A 17,996-nucleotide genomic window follows, 5' to 3' on the forward strand; every position below is an offset into this window, starting at 1 on the left:
AGTATAAGGTCTGTGTCTTGATCAGAGATGGAATTTGAGGGGCTACACTTCCATTTCACTGCATTTTAAAGTGAAATATCAACTTTATAGGCAAATATTGTATCAGATTTTGTTTCGATTTTAGTTACTTTTACTTGGCTCACTGTCTCATTGACTTACTGGCATTTAAATAGAACAGTCATCATTGATGTTATTATTAATACTGTGTTTTTTCTACAAGTCAAGTCAGTCAAGTCAAAATGTCTCTCAAGTACCCCAAAATGTACAGTACTTGAGTAAATCTACTTAGTTACTTACCATCACTGAAAAGATCTGAGAATAAATTAAACTGAGCACAGATTCTAACCCTGGCAAAACTATTATTTACATTTGAATCACAAATTAGGCCTTTAAGTGAACACGCACACACACACACATACATGCGTATTAGAGGATGTTACACTGCATGCATCACACAGGTGCACAAATTGTCCCATTTTTTCTTCTCTAGTTTGCATTTGTTGACAGGTGTGAGACATCATGCAGTCCATCATTCCCCAGGAAAGCTGGGCCAGGAACACGCTTGGAGACAGAATCAAACTTCAGCCAAACAAGGATGCAGACATAAAGAAAGGAGCTGTGTCTCAGTGATCACAATGCGGTATCACCATGCAGTATGTACAGCAGCTGAGCACTGCAGTTTGGGGATCAGGATGCTTGGAATGCAACGGTTTATCAATTCCTTGCAAATTGGGCCAAAAGACATTGAAATTCTTCCCAATGCCTCTCTCTCTCCCTCTCTCTCCCTCTCTGTCCCTCTCCCTCTCTCTGTCAATTTATCCTTCTCTGCCTCTGCCAAACTCAAACACAGTCAGCTCTACAAACAGCTGCACAAGTACAATCTCAATATAACACATCTGCTTTACTCCTTAATGTTGCCAAGCAGGGAATGAGATTCATCGAAACAAAGTTAAGAGTAGTAAAAATTATGAGTGGTTTGAGGAAAATCATGGTTAAATTTCTATTCATGCTGCTCATTGAATGTCTCTCACCAGGTGTGCTGGTGCAGTGTCAGGCACAGCAGGGAGCTACAGTGTTACTAAGAATGCCTGAAAGTAGTGCAGAGTGGTAGTGCATAACATTAAATCTTGATAGAAGATACAGGAGATGGAAGCAATATAATGAACCACAGAACAGTATAACGTACTGCAATGCCATATCCCTGCAAAATAAGTGCTGCTACCTTTGTGAAGCTTTTAATGTTCATTTCTTGTTGAGACTGAGTCACAGAGATGTCGACTCTACTCAGCTGTAATGCATTTTTTGTGCTGTTGTTGTACTAGTGTATTACTGTAAATGTAGCTATTATTGGATAACAGACAACAACATAGTAATGATAATATACACCACCGCAAAAATTACCATAAACATGCCTCTCTGACACAGTCACACTAACAAAAATTTAGTACATAAGCTTTTTTTTAAAAAAGCATTATTTCAGATAAATGTATTTTATCAGTACTGGATTGCATTAGATTGTGCAGCTTTAGTCATAGCAAGAATGTTAGCAAGATCTGCTGCATAGGAAAAGTTTTGTGGTCTTATCAGCCACACAGCAAATATACAATGACTTGACAAAAAAATTCTCGAAGAAAATTGTGGACAGTACAGCCCTGATTGTTGGTATATTTTTAAACAATAGCAGGAAGCCTAAAAATGGAGTGTGAAATATCCTGTATCTGGCTTTAAAGTATAGAGAATGCTATAGATTTTGAAACTTGCAATAGATCATTCTCAATCTGAAAACACAAACAAATCATTCCATTAGATCACACAGGAATTTAGAGTATAATAGTGATGCTACTGTGCTGATACTCAAATATTGTATGCCACATACAGTTTGGTTATGTTATGAGCTGCATAGAAAATAACTGTCAAATCACCATATTGTTGTCATGTTTCAGAGAGTGAGAATGTCTTACTGTACAGAAGCTAGGTTAGAGAAATGAACTAAACATGCTCATGTGGACCTACATTTTGACACAGACTGACAAAATGGTGATGATTCCTATTATTCCTTGCTGGAGAGCACATCCCAAATGACTATAGTGAGTCGGGGACTTTAAATGCAGTGAGTTATGGAGTAATAATTAAACCAGCGTCCCAGATTTAGTTTCTGGCAGTTCTCATTGCAAAATATTTTGGTATATGCAAAATTCAGCATGTAGTGTCTCAGCTGGATTCCTGACCCAGTTCATACTGTTTGTCCACTTAAAGTCCCAGTGTGTGAAAACAGCCTGGTGCACTGTGTGAAGCACTGTCACCCAAACACCAGCATCTTTAATATAGATTCAGATAATTTATACATTTCATTTCCAAATTAGGTGTCGTCTAAGAAGTCAGACTGTTCTCTAATATATATATATATAAATATAACTCTCCTACATATTTATGTTTTACTTATATCATAATGATAAAATTTGAATATATGTGCCACAGGGAAAACAGCATTCATCTTTTTCTGAAGTGGTACAGCTTCAGCTAACTCACCAAATGACACACACAGGCAGGATGACCACTACTTTCTCACTGATGGGAAGCCAAGAGTGAAACTATGGCTCACTTGTCCTTACAAATAATTAAATAGCTCATCTCTCTCTGTAAAACCTTTGATGACTAGCAGTTGGTCTCATAAACAAAAGGATTACGTTTCCGTAAATTCACTCATTTTCTTCACCATTTTCTAGACAGGCAAACACCTCAGCCTCAGAGAGATAGCCAATCCATTTCAGGGTGAGAATAATTTAGAAAGAAATATGCAAAAGAATAGAGTGCATAACAGATGAATAGACAGCCATATTCAGTTATACAACCCTGAAGAAACTTTTTTTTTTTTTCAAAATCTTTCCCCCTCAAGGGTCTGATTTAGAATGGTATTTCCACATGTGAAATGTGAGGGTGAAATCTCAAGATAATCGCACCCTGATTCTCTGCTTTAAATGTTACAAAGATCACCCACTTTGGACGGACATCTATGCCATCTTTTTCTCACATTTAACTTCAACACATGAAGCTTAAGCCAGAATTAGTGAGACATCCATAAAACAACCTCATTGTCTTCCACTTTGCCAGATCTGAATGCCATTGAATCTCTTGTGCCACATAATGCAAAGTTAGAGGGGGATTAGAGATGTCTGATGCTAAATATTTGAATTAATTTGAGAGGATTAGAAAGTAGGCTCTGGCTCCCTCGAGGTATAATGGACTTATCCTTCACTAATATGACCGCATCATTTTAGTTTATGTTTTATTTATTTTTCATGTCGCTATCATTTGTCCTTCAGTCACGAAAAATCAGACCATGGATAATGTTGGAATCTAACTGTGGTCACTTGTAAAAACAATGTGAATACAGGAAGAAGTCAAGGAGATCTCAGTTTGAGGCAAGCAGAAAACTTTTAGAAGAGATCACAAGTTAAAGTTCACACTAAGATCAATACTTTACCTGAGACACTCACAACCTACAAAGTTGCCTTCAAGTTCACTTTGAAAAAGTAAGAGAATGTTTACTTATGACACCATGGACAGTTTGTTCTCCCAGGTTGCTGTTATTGTAGCAGTTTGAGAAAATCAATTACAGCCCTTGGGATTAGACACCCTGTGTCTACCTGAGAAACATGGAGGTATCTTACTATAACTCTATATCCCGCAGCTGCACATGCAGTTTTTGCAGGAGGGAGGGGGCTGAGACATCATTCGACTGACTGGCCACCGGTGTGACTCATACCAGCTACTAGTCACAGCTAAAAAGCCTCTTTAACAAAAAAACATTGGTGGAAAACTATTTCTGGACTCCACTCAAAGTTCTAAATTTACCCTTAAAGGACAAGCTGAAAGCAGCAATAACAGATTTTTTTTTTTTTTTTGTACTTTGAACACTTGGGGGCAGTGAAAGAAGCTGCCAACACAACATTAACATATTATCACCTAATAAAGTTGTTTGTGGTGAATGTGTTAGTAAACTAATATTTGTGCTGCTGGCCACCTGACAAATATAAGTTCTTCTTGTAGCTCTGTTTTGGTTTTCTAACCCCTGAGGGAAATATCTGTCTCTCTAATTGCTAAATGCTCTGCCATGTTCACCAGCTAGTCACTAACTTTGTCTGACTGCTGTTTGGTGCTGGGCAGATGCTATTACTGGGTGTTATCTTTTTGCTGAAAACAGCTGCCTGCTGCATCTGGAAACGAGGTTGATGAAAGGAGGAGGACAACCAAAACATTCAAGTTGCAGGCCATAAATCCAAAACAATGACACGAAAGATGCTGAAATGCTTTATAAAGCTGAGAGGAACTGCAAAAAGGAGTGATAATACTACTTTGACTCTACATGTAGTCATGTGATCCATTTCTAATATCACACTTTTAATTAGTGCAGCTTTAAGTTACAAAATATTAACACATTTTAGATAAAAGTATCTATACTAACAAAATACTAATTTGTCTAATCATGGTTGGCAATTTAATTTGTGAAATACTACATTTTGAAGGCAAACTAGATATCGATGTTTTTGGTTTAGCTGCTAAATCTGTCTAGTGCAACTGTCAACTGTGGCCACCTACTTGATATATTTTGGACGAGGAGGAAGAGATATATAGAGTGCTTCTTCAGAGTCTTTTGTGTGGGAGCATTTGTTAAAACTGTTCCACAGCTTGTGGGATTGTTGGTGAAAAGAAAAAGAGGCAGTTCCAAGGAACTCTTTGCACAAAAGCATTAAAAAGTCATCATTTCATGACTTCCTCAAAGAGTGTTTTTCAAATCCATCTCCAGAGTGTTTTTGGCGATGCTGATGCCTTCATCACAGAGGAGCATGCCAGACTGCATGAAGAAAAAGGTTTTTGTTTTCAAAAGTGCCCCGGAATTATTTTTTTATTTGTTGCTATATTTTGTGTTTTTCTATTGCGGCGCTGAATCAGTGCAGTGTTGCATAGCGTTAGTATGAACACTCTGACTATTATGGTTAATTTATGATGATGCTTTTCTCTCCTGTTCTGTCTCCTCCTGCTACCACGTTGCTCTCTCTCTCTCTCTCTCTCCCCCGCTTTCTCTCAGCTGTGGCTTCTCAGGACCGGGCCATCGCTGCAGACAGAAGGAGGGTAGGATCTATAAATAGAAATTGGACCAATTATAAAGCAGATGTTCTCCTGTATGATGGTGGGAGAACACTGTTGGGAGGGGTGGAAGGGTGTCTGTGGTACTTTCACTATCTCTCTGAGCTCTTGCTCTCTGTTGTTTTATTCTCTGTCTCCGAGTCTGTCTTTGACTGTCTCGTTCCTCTGACTCTGTCTGCCTTTCCTCTTTCATCGCAATCTTTTTAATCGAACACCTCCTTCCTTACTTTATCTTTTTTTTCAAACCCAGAGGGGTTTTTTTTCATCTTGGTGTCACCTACGTCATAAAATGCTCACACGCGCACACATACATGCAAGGTCACGCGTACGATTGCTTGTGCGTCTCAATTCCCAGCCTACATCTCTAAATAAAGCTCGTCTTCTCAGCTTGACTGACAGCCCTGTAACAGACTGTGGCATATTACACCCATTTGTTGCTCACTGTTTACCATCTCTCTAAATTGCATTCCCATCTCCAGGTTGTTTAACACAGCTCTGACTTGCATTTCAACAATTATTATCGTTCCTCAAACAATCCTACATGAGCGGGGAATGTCTTTATGAGAAATTTGACTGACAAGAGAGATTCTTGCTAAACGTTGAGACTGATCTAGTTTATACTTTTGATTCTGAACAGAAGATACCATTTGGGACTTTGTAGTGAATAAGCATAATTTAAAATATCCAAATATGGAATCGCCCCCGGTTATCAACACTTTAATCAGCACTGCCATCTTTCTGTAATTTGAGGGGAAATCCTCTTCAATAACAGATTTTGCACATATTATCCCTGTAATCTGGGTCAGATCAATCAGTGTCTCTAAAACTATTTGTAAACAGAGACCCATCTCGTACAAAGCAGGACGTGAACCTGGACTGAGCTTGTGTTGTCATCAAGAGACTAATCCCGGAGCTGCAATAAATGAGGGGCTGCTTTTACGACAAAATGCCACAGGTGATTTTTCTGTCAAAACACCAGATGTACAAATGAAAACAAATATTAAATCCTACAAAATCCAGAAAGTCTGTCTACACTTTATTATAAAAAGGTCAGACTATAACTAGGATTTGTGTCTCCATGAAATACCATGTCTTTTGTCTACAAATATAACAATGTCTGTTCCTGCTCAGGAAGAACTTCAACTTCCTTGCCATGGTCTGTCCACGCCATCACTGCAATCGTAATTCCAGTCGTCACCTTGATCGGCAAACAACGTGGCCATCATCAATTTCAGTGATGGGTGATAAGGCTGTGTTAGATATGCTGCAGTGAGGCAAAGGCCCAATCCATGCTAAGTAGGTTAGGGGGGTAAATCTTCAGGTCTCCAGAGGCTGAGCGTTTTCCCTCCGTGTCTCTCTCTCTGTCAGCATCTGACAAGCTCACCAAGGCTGAGCTGAAAAATACCCATAACATCCACCTCCGCTGTTCTCTTTACTGCCATGCTCTCCGTCACTCCCTGCCATGATCTATTCTTTACTGTCTGTCTCCACTTTGGTCCACGCATTTCTTTCTAGTCCCTCCATCTCCCACAGCTTCCTCTTTACAATTTTTGCAGAGCCGCCCTCCTTGTACACACAAATATGCACTCATGCATGCATGTGCCCAAGCTTCCACACACCCATAACATACACACATTTATACTTCAAAAAACTAAACATTTACTCCCTATAGTCTTGTATTTGCTCAGCCGGCAGTTACTCCTGATAGCCTGAAGGCCAGCTTAACTGACATTGCATCTTGGCTGCAATTTGCAACATGACTCACTGGAGTTGATGTGAAACTTTGTGACAGATGACACAGCCACACTTGACTCACAATAACAGTGAAGCATAGCCTAATTCAAATTAGGCAAGTGATTTATTTTAGGATGAAGGCAATAGGCTTCCTCATCTACCTGTTAACAGTGATGAATGTTTAGATGCATATGAATGATTGTGAATGATGGGGAAATGTGTTGTGCCGCGCTCAGTGGTGTTATAAAAAGCTTTGTTTGGGGAGAGGAGAGGCTCTGGGCATGATTTGGATGCTCACTAGTTCCTGTCAGAAAGGATGGATATAGCTTTGCTCAAGCACTATGTACATTTACTGTGTAACATCAGCTATGAAAGAATGTGTGAGCTTGCTGACGATAAGGGCCTATGATTCATTACAGCTAATAGGAAGTGACCAATATATTACTGGACACTTCAGCAAAGAATTGAGTGATAACCAGGTCTTTGGGGATGAAAGATCATCAGTCCACCAGATCATTACACACTTCATCAATCAAGCTGAACAATGGCGAGAACTAGAAGTTCACAGCTCTCAACCAGCATGCGACTAATTCACATCCTGACTCCCATTCAGCTGGTGCAGTTCAGCCTGTGAGCCAGTCATGGCCAACTTGAAAACATTAGTCATCACCGACATTAATCACAAATGTCAAAGTGAAATAATTACTGCAGGATAAATTAAACTAAAATGTAGCACCTGAATCATCCACTGTAACAGCCTCTGTAGTCCTGTTAATGTACTTAAGATACTGCAGATGTAAGGTACACACTGAAGTCAATTTCTCATGATAGCAACTCTCTCACCAACACCTATGGATGCTGTGCACGGGTAGAGCTGTTATACAGCTGGTAGAAAAGCAAATGGGTAGCTGTCAGAATCAACAGCAATCTATACGGTGTACCAGACACTCAATATAAATATGTGAGTCATATATTCTCCACGCTGGGGGAATAAGGTTACACCAAAGCCTGAAGGCATAAAGCTAAGAAAAAATAAAACCAGAAATTGTCAGTCTGATCAAAATCACAAGGACTTTTAAGGATAGCCTGGCTGTCTGCAGACAGGTGTGTAAAATATTTAGATTTATTTCATTTTTCATTCAGAAAACCATGTGCTTGGTTACACAGCCACCCCATTCCCTCTGTTCCTTTTAGCCTTTGGGCAGCATGTACAAAAACACATGCCTGAATTCATTCAGAATCTGTTTGTTCAGTCGATTGCACAACAGCTTTTTTTTTCCTCCACCATTTTAGCAGCGTTTTAGATGTTTTTGTTTTCCATGTGAATGCACCATGACAGATGCAGACTGTGTTTGTAACTCAGGGGGGGAGTGACAGTGGTGACTTCAGATGCATACCAATGTTTGTAAGGTTATGTAGCAGGTCGGTTGTTGATTAAACTAGTACAGAATTTGAGGGAAAAAAAATCTGATGATTAAAAAAACACCAGTGGTATTATGCTTGTGAATCTGTCAGGCAGCACTTCCTACCTCTGTGAGGTGAGGGTTGGGGTTGAAGCCACACTGGTTGCACACCATGGAGCGGCACTGTGTGCAGGTGTTGACGTTGGGCTTGTCATCCCCGGTGCCCATCAGGTCGGTGGTTTTGCAGACGGGGCACAGTTTGCTGCTGGGCATGGGAGCAATCTGAGGCACGGAGTAAGGGGAGGTGGGGACGCTGCCTCGGTCCGGGGACACAGAAGGGGACCTCCCGGTCCTGCTGCTACCCACATCCACCTGCAGACTCTTCCTGGCCACATGACCCTGGCCCTGCTCTCCTTGCGGTGCAGCATGCTGAGGGGTGTCATGGGAGGCTAACCTGTCCCCTGTCCCATGACCGCTCTGGACTCCTGCTTTAGGTCCTGGGTCTGACGGCAGTGATCTAAAAGAGATGGTAAAGAGAACACAGAAGAAGGTGGACATTAGATCTGGGTCCTAGTTTAGAAGTTTGAAGAGATACCATCTAGTACAGGTAATTCATCTATGATATATTGTACGTTAAATAAATAAAATAAAAGTAGTTTAACTAAATAATCCAATCTTGAGGTCAGCTTGTCACGTCATGGTCTTTGTTCAGCAGATGGAGTCTGTTGTCATGGAAATGGTCTGAAGCTGCAGTTGAACACTCCAGACAAGCTCGTAAATGGATCGTGCGTTTAGATTATTTGATCAAATGACCATTTCCAAGACTGAACACTCATGCTCAATATAAAATAACATTAGAACGTCCTAAAGCAGCTGCAGTTAGTTTTATATACTGTATGTATATTTATCATATTTATTATATAGTTTCTCTACATTTTGGCCATATATACATTTTTACATATCATTTCTTATCTTAGAATTTTAATCCCTTGTATTTTTTTACCAATCATTTTCTACAGTAGTCTTTTAGTACAATATGCCATGCTACATTTCACTGCACATACTGTGTATCTGACAGACAAAGCCCTTGAATCCTCGAACCCTATTCTCTCTTTCTCAGTCTCGTACGAGCACAAAGTTACAAACACACGTAGTGGAAATTTCCTCGGCCCACAACAGTTCCTTAATCACGACACACATTTCACTGACATCATCCCAAACTTTCCATTCTTTGGACAATGAAGCAAGCCCCTCTATAATCAAGTCAGAGTATTCAATTAAAAGCTCACGCTCAAGTTCAAATGGAGCATATTACATTTATTAATCTAAATGAGACTGATTAGCTTTTGCAGGCACTTGCGCAATATTTTCAAGGGTTTCTTATTTTCAGCTCAATTTTTCTTTTGTCAACCTGCATTTACATCAGCAGTAACACTCACTGCAAAACGGAATCACAGCAAGCTTTTGGGGTGATTGAGGGCAAGACTGAGGAGGTTGATGGGAGAAGAATGGTGAGTAGGTGAGTAACAAGGTAAGTAGGGGAAAGATGGAGTTAGTGATTAAGGGAAATGATGAAAATGGAACAGGAACATCAGTGAATTTTGGAGCTTTGTTATTAAAGCAACATAGTTTGTAGACCTCGTAATATTTTAGCACTGCACAGTCGCTAAATATAAAATGTAGCATATACCTTTTGAAGTATATATTTTTAATGAGTTGCATTTAATGTGTTCTTAAGTAGGTTTTTATACCAGTAACTTAATTTCAACAAGCAACAGTACTTCTTCTTGAGTGGTATATTTTGGAACCCTTCAGCTCCGAGATGCTCTGGATCCACATACCATTAAAAGATTTTACTGTTGTTCATGATGTGATATCAGACTACTCAAAACATTGGCCAACAGAGAGGTAGCTGCTGAATATTTTATATTGCCTCTATCACTTTCTGTGAAGTGCTCCTTGTAGCTTGTTTACACTCTCTGAAGCTGTTGTGTTCTGGCCTCAGTTATGTTTAGAGGGGAATAAAGGTAGTGTATCAGACAACAGTATTGTAAACTTTTGGTTTTCTCACTCACTCTGGCCCACGGGCATTAGTGCCAATCGTTAAATGGGAATGGAGGATTTCCACTGTCATAACAACTTAGACCTTGTTTTGTCATGCCCGTCATCTTCAAAGACAGTCTCAGCAGCAGCCCTGCATCCACAGTGAGAGAAAGGTGGAAATAAAGGGGGAGTAAAGGAATTAAAACAGAGCATGTTCGCAGTTGTGAGTCACTGCCGATGACTTGAGCGATGACTCTAACCTCTCTCCGCAGCAATCCTGTGTTCACCGTAGTGAGCCCAACAGGAAAAACTTGCACTTTTCAAACCTTCGCTGCACCATTAACATTTGAGATTCAGCACAGTCCTAACAGTGCATTGGCCACTGCTCTCAATCTGTTTGAGGCTAAAGTGGACCTTTGAGGACAATGCTAAAGCTACAGACCATTGACACACTGGGTAGACAACTAAAGTCTAAATCTATCCAGTGTCCTCACGAGATAGGCTATAGTTTCACATAATAATTATCACTTGAAAAGCAAGGGCACTAAGTAGAGTCTCTTGTGATTTATGCAATGCCTCGGGCATGGCTTAATGAGACTCAAAAGAAAACTTTCAACACGAAGACACCTTTTCAAAAGATTTCTTTAGATATTCTCATCCATCAGCAATTGGAGGTCCACTGAGAACAACTTGTGGTTTTGTGTCTAAAGCACTACAAGTTGTTTGCTTTATCACAAAGTGGATAGTGAAGGAGTTTGTAAGCTGCCAATCTTTTGTAATTGGAGCTGCATGTGAAACGTCCTATCGCAAGGAAGCAGAAGGAGTTAGATTCTCTACACAGCCTCAATAATACAAGTGACAGTATCCCAGTGTAACAGCTGAAAAAGTCAACACGTAGCGCACACTAATTAACACAGCAACTGAAGGACATCAATCTACAAGGAATAGTTTTTGGGAAATGTACTTATTTGCTCTCTTGCAGAGTGTTTGCTGAGAAGATTGATACCAATCTCCAGTCTATTGAGTAAATATACAGTTACAGGCACCAGCTGGTTAGCTTAGCTTAGCACAAAGACTAGAAACAGCTGATCTGGCTGTGTACAAAGATAACAAAGTCCACCTACCGACACCTCTGCTCCCAGGCCATGCACTTGTGAGTACACACCTTTTAAACTTCCTGTTTTGCACAGATTTTCAGAGGTGCTGGTAGGCAAATTTTGTGTCCTTTGGACAGAGCCAGGCTAGCTGTTTTCCCCAGTTTCCAGTGCTTACGCTAAGCTAAGCTAACTGACAGCTGGCTGTAGCTTCATATTTACTGGACAGCAACGAGAGTGGGATTGATCCTCTCAGTTAACTCTCAGCTAGAAAGCAAATTAGGGTATATCAAACTATTCCTTTAAAAGATAGTGTATATATTCTCCAGTTGTATGCTAACAAGCATACAGTGGACATAATGTTTTGAACAGACTTTATCTGCACTGTCAGCCAGAACAAGTGGCACCTGACAAGCCATTTCTCAGTGGCAGAGTAAGGAGAGTGTATCCACAGCAGGGATGGATATACTAAATATCTGGTCATTTAACACACACAGACAAAACAAATTCCTTCCCTTTTTGCAAAAATATCCAATATAATAAGAGCCGCTGATGTGTGCAAGCCTGTGACTTTTGATCAAAATCTACTGTTTAAATCCATTTTCAATTTGAATACAGAGAACATTCTGTCAAAATCAAATCAAAGCTACGTTCAGTAAAATAGCAGCAGCCAAGTGTGCCCATTTCTCTAGTATCCTCCAGAGGTGGTGCACCCAGACGACGCGTTTACTGACAATACCAATTCTGAGTGGATTAATCAAAGCATTGGCTGCTACAAAGTGCCTACTCATCATTTTAAATGGCTTACTAAACAATAAAGAGCATTGCAAGTAAACAATTAACAAACACTTTACAAATAAAATATGTACATTCTTCAAATAAACAAAAGAAGCCTTGCACTGATGTCCCTTGCTATAGGGGAAATTATCTGATAGGCATGTACTTAATTTTAGCTGGATACAGTATATCTGTATCAGTATCCCTATAATGGAGATGCTATATGTTTCTCATTGATTTATACCCCTGTCCACTGGAAATGAAACTGGGTAACTGAGGTTTCTGAGTGAAATCTATCTGGTGCTGTCCATTTAGTTACATTTAAAGGTCAAAGCAGAAAGGTAGCAGATGCATCAGACTTGCACATGTTCAAATGCGCAATTTGCTTTCAATGGCCAACTCCATGTTAAAGGCATCAGGTGGCGCAAATCCATAAAATCCATGCAATGTCTGCACAGCTAGCACTAGCACTGTTGTTTTCATTAAGCGGGTTCAAACTAGAGGTTTTCTGTTCAAGTGCTTTTTATAAGCTCCCATTACCAGGGTCATAGTGGAACAAAGGGGATGTGACACATGTTCAAGTAATTTCTGTCAAAAATTATGACAAATGTATTCTTGCTAGCTTTCAGATATTAAGCAGCAAACAGCAAACAGCCTACTCTGTGCTACATTCACACAACTAACTAATGTAACTAATTTTTCAATTAGCCAGACATGTGCGAGAGACAAACTCCCAGATCAAGACTGCTACAAAATGCACTAATTATTACAGTGTCTCTGACAGAGGTGGATGGTACTGTAATGCCACAGTACTTCGTGTTCCTGTTATTTGCAGACGTTTCATCATTTCACATCATTTGGACAGACTTGGCAAGTCTTCAAAAAATAACTGATGAGGAGCTGAGACATGGTTAAAAGAGAGCTTACTGGAGAGACAATATTTTCCCCATCATTCTGATCAGATGAAAATGCAGCAGCTGTAGTGCTGAAACTTTAAATCTCCCACCTGCAGTGCATCACAAAGGGCTTGTCACATGAAGTAGGCTACATCAAAATCACAACAAGTGGCCCTTAAACAGTGATCTCAAAAACAGAACACACACTGTGTGTTCCAGCTGAGTTTTGTTTTATTGTGATTGTTCTAGTGTCATTCAAATGAGAGGCAGGGTGCACCAAAACCCCAGTTTATATTATTTTTTACCAATAAAGTCACTGAGCTACGAATGCTTCATTTGTGTAAAAATATAAACCATGAACTTTGAAAAACCCAGAAGGCTGTTCAACAGCTCTTGCCACTGATCTGAATCCTCAAAGACTCTTCACACCATCTGGATGAAAAAATATTCCATTCACTGTAGACAAAAAAGATTTTTTTAACTTTTCCCAAATCAAAACAAAGTCCATCACTGGGAAAGACATGTCCTTGCTCAATTTGTACAACATGAACCAAAAGAATTTATCATTACCAAACTGTTATTATCAGTCATGTTGGTACACATTGATGCTTCATTCCATTATGTTTTATTTTCACACAAAATAACATATTAATCATGATCGTGCTTTACAGAAAGAGCAAGGACATCTGTTGTTTCTGGCTGCCTAGATTAGTTGCAACTTGAGAAACAGGTTAAAAAAATCTTTTTATGATGCAACAGACATTTTTTTTATCCAGATGATTAAAAGAGTCTTTGAAGATTCTGGAAAATCTTCAGAGCAGCAGTAAGTGTTGTTAAATGACCTTTGGAGGTTTTCAAAGATTACCAGGTATATATTTCTTGGAAAATCAGAAGATTAGCTCTGTGACTCAAATGTAATGGTAATACATGAGAGGCGCAAGCATGTGGCTGCTTCCACCTACACCAACCAATGTGTTTGTCCCGGCACATAGTGATTGGGCAGAGCTCAGCGTCAGTACAGCTCAGTCCCAGGATATCTGACGTGGACAAACTACAGTGTGTAATTGTGAGTGGTACTGAGGAGGTATGTTGCACTGCTTTAGTCAGCTTCACCAGCTACAGTACATATAGCAAATAATCATTCAATACAAGCATTTCTTGCATGAGTTCCAGCATGTAGCACAAAATTCCAGCTGTCGTGCTGTATATGCACGTTACAAACTTAGAACAAAAGAGCAAAAGTGCTCTAAATTAGCTTTCACGAGCTTCAGTACCGGATATCTTTTAAACTGAAGTGTGGTGTCTACATTTGGACATCTGGACAACAATGCTACCCTGTCAACGTCTCAGAAATAGACATTTTCTGTATCCTGCAGCTGTGATAGTGTCATAAATAATGAGAACAGCTTTTGCATTATTTGTTTGAGTTGTGATAACCATTTGGTATGTGTACCCTACATAGTGCACAGTGCTTTCATTGCTGAAGGTAAATTAATTATGAAGACATACTGTTTGTACACTGTGTCTAAAAAAATGACTGTATCCATTATTTTCATGGGTTTTGATGGACTGTAGTTTTGTTTGCATCTGTATTGGCTTTCTGATTTGATTCATGTTACTTAATGATTTATATTATTTGAAAAAACCTAACTTCAGTGGCATGTGTTGAGCAGACGGAATAAGGTATCCCCCTGTTAGCATTTGCTAGCATATGATATTACATGGCAGAGCAAGTCCAGGTCATCATGTGCTAAACAGAAAACAATAAGACAACAATATGACAGCAGCATACTGAGCACATTGTTGTAAACATAGGAAATATGTGGAGCTTGTTTTTAGCACAAGGCAGTATTTTTTTCGATTCTGAATGCTTGTCAGATATGGTCATCAGGTCAGGATGACTGTGCACTTAGTCAAAGCTGTTATGATTAGAGAAGAGAACAACTGTTGTGGTGATCTGTGAAGGAGGGTAAGGTGACTCCCTTAGCTTCACGGACTCCTATATGGACTCAGATTTAGCTCTTTGTCTGCAATGAATAAAATATAATATGATCTAAAACAGAGAAAAGAGGCCTGTATGGAATTCACTTCTGAATAAGGTTACATATAGCATATTATGCCCACATTCACTTTAATAGGAAAATTCATAAAATGCTGCAGCACAATTTAATTAAGATGAAAGTCTCCTATCTACAGTCTCAACACCAGCCACCCTCTCATAGTTTCTCACACTCTCACAAGTTCTCTGCGTTGGAGTATTTTAAGAAAACATCCAGACTGAATGTGCCATGATCTTAAGAAAAAACATTTTAATAAGCCATATGATATACTCTCTCACTCTCTGCCCATCTCTCACCATCCCTCGACGTGTCTCTTAGCACACTCAGTCTCTCAGCTCTCACCATCACTTTATGAGACACCTTAGGGTGGATACCAGAGAGAAATCAAGATATAAAAGAATCATGAGGTTACATGGGAGCTATGAGCCTTTAAACCTGCCCCACAGTGAATATACAGGAGGAACAGTGAGTGCTTTCTCCCAACATAAACACAGTCAGTACTAAACATTATCAAAGGTATCTGGTATCTCTATAGCTCACTGTTATGCCTTGCAATCGCTTTGTGTTATGAGACAAATAAAGCAATAAAATGGATGTGACAAACGCCTGAATTTCCAAACATGCAACACTTGGAAGGATCTATAAATCTATTTGGATGGCAGTTTTAATACATGTACAAAGAGACTGTAAACAGGTGTGGCAAATCCAAGATGCAGCTGTGCCCCCGCATGTGCTGTATTCAGGTCTACAACTGTTGAACTGTGTAATTAAGGCAATATCAGATCTTGTTGGAAGGGTAATCCCTTCCACACACCCACACAGAAAAATACAGACCTAGAGGCTACTACAGTACATGTGATTACGCACCAATGATCTGGGCTGGTTTTTGAAAAAAGCAAGTATTTTATCAGCTTACATTGCTTCAGTACAAGCCAACAATGATATTTTCATACATGACTGCCAAAATAATGCACATATTTCATTTCATAAGTCCACCATAACAGTGTTAATGTGTCTGGGCTCAGTCTGGATCTCTTATGGAGAGATGCAACACCACTCTTGCAGAAGAAAGAGCCCTTTTCTGTGCAGTTGACGGCGGTGAAAAACAATTTCCACTGGCTGCATATTGATTTGAATTGAGATCTGATAAGTGACAGCTATGGCATATGCGTTATGGTCCTGTGCTCGCAATGACGCCGGCAATATCTGATGGTAGCATTGTCATCCTACACAGCGCTGTCATCAGGATACAGACGTCTCCTCACCAGGAGGAAGGTGATTTTTTTTCCTTCTTCTCAGAATGAGTCTGTATTTACTGGCATTAATGTCGAAGCATGTTCAGGAAATCAACCTGTAAATGGAACCGACTGGTCTCTCCAACGTGAGCTCCAGTGCACTTTGCATCATTTACGTTTCTAATTTATTTATCACCTGAAGCTATGGGGACATTAATATTTCTCAGAGCCGTTCTCCAAGTGTTCATATTCACTTGGCACTGCCTCACTACGAGGGGAAAAATGTCGCTCTTTCATTCATGATACTTAGCTACTGATGCCTCAGGACAGACACCGTGAAAACGGGCGTAGAAATTCTTGTTGAACCGTCTGAAAGCTATATTTACGTATTATTGATTCTACATCGAAAGCGTTGCATATTAAATTTGACTTCGACCCAAACTGGCGTTGACTAATAGGGTGGTGCTGCCAAAACGCAAAAATGGGTCTCAAAAGGGGTGGTGAATTGTGTTGACAAGGATATTGAAATAAATAATTAAGCACCCATTCAAGTCTATCTCCACGCAGTCGCTTGAGCCTATATCTACGCTCCACATCGTACAGATGTACGGTACACGCCACGCTGCCGTGTAGTCTCCCTGATTTCTCCCTACAGTTTGACGGAGAAGCGTCCTAGCTATAGCGGCTACCTGTTAATCCCCGGCCCGGGTCCAGCCCCACTTCCTCCGGCTGGCGCTCCATTGCTGGGCTTGATGAGCTGTCCGGAGTCCGGTGGTGCTGAAATGGAAGCCGGAGCCCCTGCTGCAGGGACGGCGGGGCCGGGCTGTCCCGCCTGTCCCTCCCCTTCCATACTAGCCTCGTTCCCCATCGCCTCGGGATAGGTGTCGACGGAGAGAAACGATGTTGTAGGTGGTTCTACAGCTGTGGTAAAAACTCAGATGAAACTCAGCGCTGCTCCCCTTCCGCCATCATCACCTACAATTCAGCATCCCGCACGGAGCACGCGCGCTGACGGAGAGGGCGAGGGAGCGCGCTGACGCAATGGGTGGGAACTTGAGTGGCCCGTACGTGCGCGTTCGCGGTGCTCAGTTATCTCAAGTCACCACGCAGATGCCTTATAGCCCTCTCTGGCACATGACTGGGGACCACTGGCACCTCCCCGATTCAACTCAAGTCTTTCCCCTTTACAGACCATTTGTTTTGTAACCAAACACCAAATACTATGGACTGCACGTTTAAATGGGTACCATACATTTAGAGCTGAAACAGCTGATTAATCAATTAGTCGATCGACAGAAAAATCATTGTCAGCTATTTTGATTATCTATTAATCGATGCTGTTGTTTCAGAAGATATTTGCTGGTTTTCTGTGGCCTATATTTCTTTTGGTTGAACCAAACAAGACATTTGAAGACGTCACCTGCACCTCAGGGAAATATTTTTGCAATTGTTTGACATTTCATAGAATAAATGATTTAGATATCTAGTCTTAAAAATAATTTTAAGATTAATCTAAAATAGTCGTTAGCTGCAGCCCTGCATACTGTATTTCCATTCCTGTGAGAACTGAATGTGTTTGGGTTGTGGAAATTAAAAAAAAAACTGA

At 40.3% G+C, this 17,996-nt stretch overlaps 1 protein-coding gene across 3 annotated transcripts in view; it reads right to left on the reverse strand.

The window, feature by feature from the left end:
- Positions 1 to 17,459, reverse strand: part of bsnb (bassoon (presynaptic cytomatrix protein) b) — a 62,524-nt gene extending 45,065 nt beyond the window's left edge. For all 3 annotated transcript variants that reach the window (XM_051074561.1, XM_018685796.2, XM_018685795.2), the window contains exons 1-2: positions 17,080 to 17,459; positions 8,412 to 8,802 (exon numbers count right to left, since the gene is read on the reverse strand). In XM_051074561.1, the coding sequence (XP_050930518.1) occupies positions 8,412 to 8,802; positions 17,080 to 17,258 (570 nt within the window). In that variant the 5' untranslated portion in view covers positions 17,259 to 17,459. The remainder of the gene's footprint in view (positions 1 to 8,411; positions 8,803 to 17,079) is intronic.
- Between the last annotated feature and the right edge of the window lie 537 nt (positions 17,460 to 17,996).

This window comes from Lates calcarifer, linkage group LG12 (assembly GCF_001640805.2).
Source record: "Lates calcarifer isolate ASB-BC8 linkage group LG12, TLL_Latcal_v3, whole genome shotgun sequence".
Taxonomy (NCBI): Eukaryota; Metazoa; Chordata; class Actinopteri; family Centropomidae; genus Lates; species Lates calcarifer.